At 33.9% G+C, this 11,293-nt stretch overlaps 1 protein-coding gene across 1 annotated transcript; it reads left to right on the forward strand.

Annotated features, from left to right (window-relative positions):
• The first annotated feature begins 484 nt into the window (after nucleotides 1-484).
• Nucleotides 485-6,473, forward strand: LOC105793908 (coatomer subunit epsilon-1). The gene is made up of 7 exons (XM_012622812.2): nucleotides 485-778; nucleotides 867-956; nucleotides 1,080-1,231; nucleotides 3,482-3,617; nucleotides 3,698-3,853; nucleotides 4,216-4,295; nucleotides 6,089-6,473. The coding sequence occupies exons 1-7, from the start codon at nucleotides 608-610 to the stop codon at nucleotides 6,180-6,182; spliced, it is 879 nt and encodes a 292-aa protein (XP_012478266.1). The 5' UTR covers nucleotides 485-607; the 3' UTR covers nucleotides 6,183-6,473.
• Nucleotides 6,474-11,293: the final 4,820 nt, after the last annotated feature.

An 11,293-nucleotide genomic window follows, 5' to 3' on the forward strand; every position in this document is an offset into this window, starting at 1 on the left:
ACGAGAAGTTGACAATTAGTATGGTGGATCAGTCAGTATACATCAATAATAGAAGAACATACCTTAGATCCAAGTTGATTTGACGATCAGTGTAAAAATCGGAGAAAAAATCTATTTTAATTTTGACTCGTAGACTCGTCGCATCCTAAGTTGTTTTATAAAAAAAAACTCAACTATGGAAAAGAAAAAGAATGAGAGCTTTTAATTGGTGTAAATAGTGCGAACTGAGAAAACTATAGAGTATCGATTTTAACTGCCCAGCGACTTAAATGTAAATTTTTGAATAGTTCAGTAACTAAATTGTAACTTTTTTAGTTAAATGACTAAAACAAAAATTTACTCATAGTTTAATGACTAATGTTGTAGTTTACCCTAAATTATAATAATGAGACTAAATTAAACAAAAACGCATAGTACAAACACCATTTACAGAATTTGAACTAATATTTCTGTTAACCGCTAACCCAATAGGTTAATAGATCTGTCTGATATATTATAGACAGAGAAGAAACGGAAGGAGTCAAGACAGAGTTGAAGGTCTGAAAAAGGAAAAAAGCATTTGTAATTGTAATTGTTTCGAGATCTCTGTGTGTATAGACAGTCTCAAATGGCAGTAGCTGCAGCACCAGATCACTTGTTCCATTTGAGGAACAATTTCTACTTGGGTTCCTTTCAGGCTGCCATCAACAACAGCGATCTTCCCAACCTCTCCCCCGACGACGCCGTCGAGCGCGACTGCCTCGTCTACCGCTCTTACATCGCTCTCGGCAGCTACCAAGTACCCCCTCCCTTCTGTACTCAATTTCATATTCTTTTTCCAATAGTATTTGCAAATCTAAAACACGTTTTTGTTTCTCTAATCCCAGCTGGTGATCAATGAGATCGACTCCGCCGCTGCAACTCCTCTCCAAGCCGTTAAACTGCTGGCCCTCTATCTCTCCAACCCTCATGATAAGGTGAAATTCGTTTTAGATCTGCTTGAATTTTGTTTTTATAGGTAAAGATCTGCTAGAACAATGGGAAAAATATGTAGTTTTGATAGAGGATTATGATTGGGTTTTGCTGAATATCGCCTTTAGGAATCAACAATTGCGAGCTTGAAAGAATGGTTAGCAGATCCAGCGATTGGAAGCAATGCCGTATTAAGGTTGATTGCTGGAATCGTTTTCATGCATGAAGAAGATTATATTGAAGCTCTTAAACACACCAATGCTGGTGGCACCATGGAACTGTGAGTTTTATTATTCGACTGCATTTTCATTCTTGCTTGGGTTCTGTTATCATTGATGATGCCGAATTCAGCTTCATCAATTCTTGTTCTTTGTTCTATATATGTTCAAATTGGTGACCATTGATTTGCACAGTTAAGTCATCTACCCTTCTTAACAGTCCGGATTCTTGGGCATAGAAGAAAAAGGCTCATTAGATAGGGTAAGATTACCTCCCTTTATATACCTTGAGACTAGTTAGGGCACATACGAGACGTAATACTGTCCGAATTCCACTTGAATCAGAATTATGAACGCTATATAGCCCTAAATCCTCTGATATTTCATATTGGTCCAGAATCAGCAGTTGCCCCGTTCAACGTGCTAAAATTCAGACATTTGATAATAGAAACGTGTCATTTTTCTTTTATTTTTTTCTGTAAATGAAAGCACACTGAAATAGTTTAGACACTAGTGTAGAAAATGGATTGAAGTTGTAAAGTGCATTACTAATCTGTTCTCTTCAGAAGGGGGGGGGGGGATGGGATATTAACCCATGCATGTGGTGTAAGCGTTAAGGATTGGCTTTCCTATAAAAAGGAGACCAGTTGATAACAATGTTATTACAATAATATCAATGTTTATCCACTTTCCCAATCATTGAAGATAATGTGGGAGTGACTAGTTTTATTTTTTATTTTCTTTGCAGTGAGCGAAAGAAAAGAAAAAAGAGTGCACATCCAATTTAAATGGATCAAAATAGGTGTAACTGCTGCATATTGAGTTTCACCTATTTATTTTACTTTATTCTGGTATACCATCCAAAAACTGAAAATCATATTTTACATGGAAATCACATATCATAAAATATTTTAAATCTAAAGAAACAGATCCTATATCTAAAAAGATGTCATCTCTTCAAATTACAAGATACAACAGCAATAGTAGATAAGTTTCAGTAACACATTTTCTCTATTCTGATTCAAGTACTGCCGATGCTGCAATAGATCCTCCATTGTACCGAATGGAAACATGTAAGTTTGTACTTGGTAGTAGTGCAAAAAGAATTACTTTTGGTTGATACCTGACTTGCATGTTGCTGCATTTGCCTTGCCTCTATGTTTGTGGTCAGAGGTGAACGATACTGCTTTCAAATAGTTGAAAGCTAATACTTGAAGTACAGGACAGGATTCTAGGTATATAGTGGTAAGTCAGATGTTTAAAATTGCAAGTTTTGGCTGGATTTCATTGAATTTTTCCTCCTAGGAACGCACTTATACGGGCTGACTGTGACCTTTGAGATATCCCCTTCCACTGTAGCTAAAATGTTGAGTCTTCTATGGTTTCACAGCACAGATTTGGCTCCGATTTCTTTGCCCCTCATATCTATAAATTAGAAAATATGGAACAATAATACAGTATGATAGCTTAACTAGGAACTATGTAAACAATTAGGTTCTTGCATGTTGCAGGTGATTTCTACCAGCATGCAATTTATATTTAGAAGGAAATATAGCCCTAGCCCTACAATTATTTCTCTTTCATTGGTGTTTAGTTGGTATAAAAGAATGTGGACTATTTGTGTTTCGAAGCTCTTGATACTCTGTGAGCTTGATGCTGAAGGAAAACTTTTCTAAATAAGGCTACTTAAGTAAAAGCCAAAATTCATAGTTAAACCACTCCAATGGTGGTCTGCTTCACCTAATTTGTCAAAGGCTGATGTTATGTGAACATTGGTCACAGTTGCCTTTGCAACTGGCAGTTCATTCCATTTCCCCAATACACTAGCAGTCTAATTGGCTGGGATGCTGCATTGGATTGGCTCACAGTTCCCTCTTTGGATTAATTTTAAAAGGAATTTTGCTGATAGATAAATAGTAATTAAGTAAATTCATAAGCTGGTGACAATAAAACATCTCTTTCCTATGCAAATTCTCTCATCTTTCCCACAAATGAAATTTTCATACATAAGTTTGTATAGCACTGGCTTAATACTGCATTTCTATGAGAGGTTTTCCTACTCAAAAGTTGTTGAGTTATTCTGTAAAATCTTTGTACCAAATATACTTACAAATGTGAACTAGGAGTTGCTATCCAATTCCTCTAGAAAATGCGAATGTTCCATTTAGTGGGCCTCTGAAAAAGGATTCTTTTCCTTCTAGTGAATTTGAGTTGACTCTTTGATTGCTAAAGTATAACATCAGCAACTTATACATCCAGAAGCAAATTGGAACCTCTGATTCATCTGTTGAATTTCTGTTCTCCGTTTTCAGTCATGCATTGAATGTGCAAATCTTCATTAAGATGCACCGGTCAGATTATGCAGAGAGACAACTGAGGGTCATGCAGCAGATTGATGAGGACCATACACTGACTCAACTTGCAAATGCATGGTTGAATCTAGCAGTGGTATGAGATAATTTTCATTTTAATAATACTATAAATGAGAAATCATGGATATTGTGTAACATGTTATCCTACCTAATCAGGGTGGTTCCAAGATACAGGAAGCTTATCTGATCTTCCAAGATTTCTCTGAGAAATATCCAATGACTGGTTTGATCCTAAATGGGAAGGCTGTCTGCTGTATACACATGGGAAACTTTGACGAGGCTGAAACACTGTTACTTGAAGCACTTAATAAGGCAAGATCAAATTGTGGAAATTAAACTTTTGTTTTCTCTAGATTTAAACCTATGATTTGGCTACTCTTTTGGTCTGATTATGGCCCCGTGAACAGGACTGACTACAGTAAATGTGTTTCATGATCATAAATTGCTCTGCCAAACTTGATATGTTTTAAGTTTCTGTTTCTGATATAACCTCTTAGTGATGTCAAATGATATTGAATTTGACTCTTGGATTTTCCTCTAGTCCCTTGTGTTCCTGTCAATTTTAAAGTTTTGGATGCATCACGGCACCAAATATTTCACTACCAAGTTTCATTGCTTCAAATTAGTTGGCTCTTATATAACTTTGTGATAGGGGGTTGTTTGTCAATGGATAGGATGCAAAGGATCCTGAAACTCTGGCCAACCTGGTTGTATGCGGCCTTCACCTCGGTAAATCATCTTCACGTTATCTAAGGTAATCTAGTTATTCGTATCCTTTATCTTTATTTGTCCTGGCTTTTATTGTTGACTACTCCCATATCAGTTTGGAAATTTCACAAGTTTTGGTAACATTTTTCTAAGTTAGCATTAAATTAACGAATTCAATACACTAATAGGAGTTTCCACCGAAGTTCCTAGTTTGGATTGCCTGGTTGGTAGATGATTAAGTTCAGGCATGCCCGTTTAAACTCAGATTCAGCATTCCTTTTAATCAATTTTCGTGGTCCATATTCACTAAAGTTTTCTTATTTTCATGTACTTCATTTTTGAAACATAAGGGTAAGGCTTGAAAGTCTTGCAAATTTGATGCATAGGTTGCACTTGTTTCACAGAAAACAGCTTTCAGAAAGTGATTTTTGGAAATGCTAATATTTTCTGGTATTTAGACGATTCTGTATAAAATATTTTCCATTATTTGACAAACTTTTCTGAAATCATTTCCTAAAAGTTGTTTTTAATGAAACAAACACAACATAAATATATCTGCTATAAAATATCATAGGAACATTCCTTTTGACAATCAAAATTTATTTTTATAATAATTAATATCTTATATAAAATTAAAAATAAACTGTGCCTAATTAAAACTTAATTTAGATTACATATATTACATATATGAGAGTGAATAGTGGCACATTAGAGTTGGAAAAGATAAATGAACCTAATAATGATTTAAACAAATATTCATATTTTATACTATAAAATATCTATTACTAAATATTTATAAATTGTAATATATATTTATTATTAAAATATTAATATAAGTATTTTTCAATGGCATATTAAAAATATTATTGTTAAAATTTATTATTAAATTAAAATTGTAATATTCAATAATTTATTCAAATAATAAATTACACTATTAATTTATTAATTTATTATATAAATAATTAAATATGTATGTTTAATAATATTGAACATTATAATATTTGATATTAATATTTTAATATTTTGAATAATTTTAAAATTAAAATAAAATTTATTATTAATATAAAAATATTTGGCTTGATTCAAATTAATTTTTATATAAAAATAAAATTATTCATAAAGTAGCTATTTTTTGAAAAATGACTTACCCTTTTCAAAATAATAAGTCAATTTTCAGAAAAAATGTCTTATTTTCTTTTGACATGTAAGTAATTTTTCTTTGACCAAGTTGTTTCCATTAAACAAATATAGGAAAATGCAAAAAATAAAATAAGATTCCGTAATTCATTTTTCTTGAAACAAGTGTAAATGATATTAGCTGGTGCAAAAATAGCTTTTCCTTCTTTGAATTTTCCATTCACCTTATTATTCATGATGAAGATGGCAGGTGCTCTAACCTTGAATCAATTGAGAAAGTTAGACTTTATATATGTACCTAAATGCATGTTATGCATGTATTGTGAGGAGTATTTCAATCTTAAATTCAGTAGGCATTCATGCATGCTTACGTTGCAAAACTAGATACTTCAATTAGGTAAGTTGAAGCAGCATTTCTGTGTGAAGTGAACATGCTGGTTGTTTTCATTTAAATGTAGCTTGTATGTTGTTTTGCTCTTTTTAATACACCAGAATATGACTGTTAACCAAATCAGTTTTCTACCTGAGGCGGCTTCAAATCTCAATCCTTAGTTCTAAGCCGTTTGTAAAAAGAAAAATGAGCAAGTCTTAGACTAATTTATACCGACTGGTGTTACAGCCAGATCTTAATTGAGATGCTACATTGTTGATTGTTTTGGCAAATGCTCCCAACCCTGACCTTGTGTTTTGACTTCTTGGCAGCCAATTGAAACTCACACATCCAGAGCACATTCTTGTTAAACGTGCATCATCTGCGGAAGATAGCTTTGAAAGAGCAGTGCAATCAGTTGCTTGAAGAATTGGAGTTAGTTTTGTTTTATTCTACAACTGTTCTGACTGCTATTCTTTGCCTTACGTGAGTCTATGATCAATTATGAGATTGTTGGCAAATTTAGTGCTTGCTCGGCAAAATAGAAGGGTAATTGGAAACTTTTGGATTGTATGTTTTTTTTTTTTTGGCTGTTTGTACTGTTCTTAAAAAACACTTGAAATTCATCATCTTTTATATCACTCTGCTATTGTTTGTACTGTTAGAAAACTTTTTGAAGTTAATGGAAATTTTGGGTAAGGATGTTATTTATCGTAATTTGATTAAGGCAACGGGGTTTTGGGCCAAGCCAAAATGAGCCTGGGTACGGGATGATCTGGAAGCTTATCTCCCTATTTAAAAAAAATATTTTTACTAGATTATCTTAACACTCATTATGAGGGAGAAAGGAAAATATTTTTAAACAGATATATTTATATTTTTATCCTTAAATTTGAATAAAGAAAATCCTCTTTAAGTAAATAAGGTATATATATATATATGTTAAAAAAGCTCTTATTGATAGTATTTTATATTTAACCAAATACATATGTTTTAATCATAAAAGCCGTTATTTTTATTAGATATTTTTTGATGATATGGAATTTTTTGAGAAGTTGATGACATGGAATTTAAATTAATAAATTGTATGGAAATTAATTGTTGATTTGGGCACACATAAGTAAAACTATATATATTAACTTTTATCACAAATCTAATGCTAGTGTAACATTGACATAAATATATGTGTAAATTATTAACATAAATTATTTTGTTTTTAATTTTATCACAAATCTGGTATAAGATTGACATAAATCTATAACTAGACAATTTGTTAACCTAATAAAATGATTTTGCCAGGCTTTGGTAGTTTACCTATAACATTGCTAAAAGAACTTGATACTATTTTTAGAAAATGTTAGGTTAAAATAATTTTTTTGGTTAATCATAGGTTTCATCATCATCTTTTACGATCTAGATCTAATTTTGAGATAGTATTTACGTAAAGTCCTCCCAACAATAATGCTTGATGTATTATTTTCAAACCCTATGATTCTCATAATGTATATGCATTTTATAGATTTAACAAAATATAAAAAGATATAAATACCGTCAAAATAATATTTGTTGCTTTTCTTTGTAAAAGAAACAAACTTTTGGTAATTTCACAACCAAATTGAGACTCGGTTGAGGGGTGACACCAACGCAGTCAAATGTTTAAATAAAAGTATAGACAATAAGTACAAAAATTTTAATTTTAATTGTTTGGTCAAAAGTTTGTTAAAATGATCTACTAATTTATCCTTGGCGTAAATATTTATTTGGTGTAACACTTGAAAATTCCAATATGACATATAGTATTATTCTAATAGTATACGATGTTACGGGTCAATGCCCAAAGGTTCCGAGCTCCAGCATGTGTTTTGGACTCAAGAATACGTGTACAGTAAGCCTTGTTCAGACTATTTACCTTGTAGATTTAACCCTAACGGGTAACTAGACACTATTACTCATTATTTGTGTAGGTTTAACCTTGACGAGTAATCAGGCACTATTATTCATTATTCATGTAGGTTTAACCGAAACAGGTAACCAGGCACTATTATTTTCACCTGTGCACTGAATTCTTTTACGAAGTTTCATCGGGTGGAATTGTAAATGGAAATGTGATGGTATGATGTTGAGGCTAGCAAAAAGGATGTTCACGATATGAATATATGATACAAGTTAGATTGTGCTAGAAATATGAACAATTCAGGTTATGAGTATGGTTGGAGTTCAAAACCTTATGTATTTAATGATGTTGTATTGTATTTTATTAGGGATAATTGTTTGGCATAATGAATTTGTATGTGATAAGTAATTGAGGAAAGTAAATGTTTATATTGTATAAACTTACTAAGTATTTTAAATACTTACTCGTGTTACTACTTTTTTGTAGATTTTGGACATCCGAAACATGTTGATCAGATCAAGGAGATGTATATGTTTCAACTTTGATGTTTCAACTTGGTTACTTGTGACATGTACATAGGATGCTTAGGCTTGTTTAAGTGAATGTATATGTTTTGGTATGTTTATGTTTGTATGTAAGTTTATGGAGTACTTTGTTATATGATGTGTGGCTTGATGACAAGTTTGGTATTTTGACGGTTAAAGGAAATGGAAAAGTTTTGGATGGTATTATGCATATGAATTAGATTGTGTCATGAAATGGTTAAAAGCTTTGGTATGAATTGTATTTTTGAGTTTGAATATATGTTGGTGCCAATGAATGCATATTGGTTGAATGTTTAGATGGTTATATAGATGGAGGTTTTAGCTTTGAAACGTGTATGTTTTGAATTATGTTTGAATGGTATGAATGGCATTTTAGGTCACCTTGTAGGATTGGCATGTTCCTTGCACAAAAAGGGTCATATATGCTGCACACGGGTAGGTGACACGGCCGTATGCTCTATTGGTTCAGGATGGTTTTGGTTTCACATGGCTACAGTTAGTTACATGGCCTGGCGAGATGGTTGTGTGACCCTGGATTACATGGCATCGGTCTGTTACACGATTTGGGGACATAGTTATGTGATATAGCACCACACAGGCTCAGCCTGTCACAAGGCCTAGCCATACGACCATGTGACTCCTCTTTTACCATTTTACCTATCTTTTTTGTAAAAGTTTGAAATTGGTCTTGAATTGCTTCCAAGCCGGTTTAAGACCTTTCGTAAGCTCGTTTGAGACTTGAATTTGTTTGAAATGCATGTTAATCATTAGATTCAACTCGTATTTATTTATATATTGAATATTATTGATTAAAACATATGTGATTATTTCTGTTTACTGTTGTAACATCCTGTAGCTCGAGTCCAGCGTCTGGACTGAGTCTGGGTTGTTACAACACTAGCGGATTAAGTTCTTCTTGGGATGTTTAGCGGTTGGATTACTTCCTTGTAATCCACCTTATTTGAGATACTATGCTCGTGAGTGTCTCATGACCGTCTGTTGTGAACCATTTTGTCATTCAGTACCTAGCAGACTATTATCGGAGTGGTCATCTGTGCTCACGATTTCTCCCGTATTTTGGTTCCCTACGAAACTAGCTATTTGACTAATACTTTCTCGATAGTATTCCCTTAAAAAAGACTAGTCTTGATAGACATATCTGTCACTCGGTGTTTCCATTTTTGGCAACTCTATCTATTATTGGGTTCTAAGTAATCCCTACTTTCCTTATGGACTAACCGGCGTACTTTCAATCAACCACTAGCATACAGGGTTCCCTGAGCTACCTCTGGAGATTCTAGATGGCAGATCATTATCTGCGATCCTCGATTAAACCTTATTTTGTTTTTCTTGTATACCAAGCATTATTGGTGTGTCATTTTTCATGGCTAGTTCTTGTTGGGTTACCACCCATATGCTCTGCTAGCCTTTTCTGATCACTATGCTAGCTGACTGTTTCCTTTTTCACTTTTTTTCTTTATCCAATGGATTCCCCAATGATCCGCTGGCTCACTATCTTTTTTCCATTACTTTACATTTTTCATTCCCCTATTTTTCCTTGTTCGCGGGATTTCCCACTACTACTGCCCTGATTGTCTACCCGTGTTTCCTGTCCCTACAGACTTTGTTATGCTGCCTCAGCTGAGCGAGGTACTTACGCAATATAATCCCATGCTTAACGTCTTGGCAGACTACCTTTTGTTTAGTGCCCCGGTGGACCACCCCGTGTTTACTATCCCCATGGACTCTATTGGTTGCCACAGTCGAGCTATGGTTTTACTGTAACACCCAAATTCTTAATAACTTAAAATTAAAAAAGAGTAAGAGACTAAATTAAAAGAGATCGCAAGCTGGCAGCCTATCTTTGAAGAAACGGGAAAGCTAAAAACCAAATAGTACATGGTTGAGATCCAATTCTGGTTCGATTAGAATGGAACTAGCTGATTCCTTAGTGGGAGACATTATAATTAGCCATGGATGACTCTTATAGGATTGAAAATGGCACGAGAAGGTTTATAAATAGCTGGGAGATGGCTTCCAAGGTTGTTTTTTTTCCTGACCTTGTTCCAAATTCTCCCATTCGTATTCTTCTACAATAGATCGTAGAAGGAGTAGCCATGGAAGGTTCTGCATGAAGTAGACTTCATGACAATGAAGCTAGAAATGTAGGGAAACCAACAAGCAAGTAAGGTTCTTAACCTTTTTATGTACGTAAGAGCTATGAAATGAAGCTATGGAGCTTCAAAATTGTTTTAACGGTTTTGCATGTTTTTGAAAAATGAGTTAAGGCTAAGAATATTGAGTATAACCTATGATTATTTTTGGTTGTAAGCTATTGTCTGGAGAATGAAAGATTTGGTGCTCGAAGAGAAAGAATAAACTATAGCAACGATAAAGATTCAGGTGAGTTCCAAACTCTGAACTTGTTATTATGGTTTACGTTGTTTAAGTATACCATGGTTTCATAAGCATGAAGCATGATAATATGAACATGCATTACATGATTTTGGGTAAACTTCAAGGGATTAGATGAAGATAGTAAGAGAAATGGAGACAGAACCTTTAGTTACAACCTCGGGTGAAGCTTCAGACCTTGCGGAGGGAATAATACGGTGTTCGAGCTTCAAGGTTAGGTGGTGTTAAGGAGGTAATGGGAGGAGGATTTAGGAAATGAAATAATGAAATGGTATTTACCGTGACAGTAGTATCCACTGGTCCTTCGGGGCGACATCGTGACAACGATATATAGTGTAAGACCGTAGATAATAGAGGCTATGGCAGTCTAGTATGAGGCACGTAGCGTAAGACCATGGATAAAAGACATCATGACAGCATGGTACACGGAAATGATAAAGGCGTAAGACCATGGATGAAAGACATCATGGAAACAAGGTATATGGTATAAGGTCTATAAAATTAAGACCATGGATGAAAAACGCCATGGAAACAAGGTAAATGATATAAGGTATATGACTTAAGACTATGATGAAAACACCATGACGGCTTGATATATGATATGAGGTGTAAGACCAGAGATGAAAGATGCTATGGCAACAAGGTATGATGAGTAAGACAATGGATGAAAGACGCCATGACAT

The sequence above is a fragment of the Gossypium raimondii genome, chromosome 3, assembly GCF_025698545.1.
Source record: "Gossypium raimondii isolate GPD5lz chromosome 3, ASM2569854v1, whole genome shotgun sequence".
Classification (NCBI taxonomy): Eukaryota; Viridiplantae; Streptophyta; class Magnoliopsida; order Malvales; family Malvaceae; genus Gossypium; species Gossypium raimondii.

Bases quoted from the DNA above. Each gene is read 5' to 3' on its own strand.
- LOC105793908 (XM_012622812.2), top strand. From the start codon at position 608: ATGGCAGTAGCTGCAGCACCAGATCACTTGTTCCATTTGAGGAACAAT. The intron at 779-866 runs GTACCCCCTCCC...CTCTAATCCCAG, and splicing joins TCGCTCTCGGCAGCTACCAA to CTGGTGATCAATGAGATCGA. The intron at 3,854-4,215 runs GCAAGATCAAAT...GTCAATGGATAG, and splicing joins TACTTGAAGCACTTAATAAG to GATGCAAAGGATCCTGAAAC.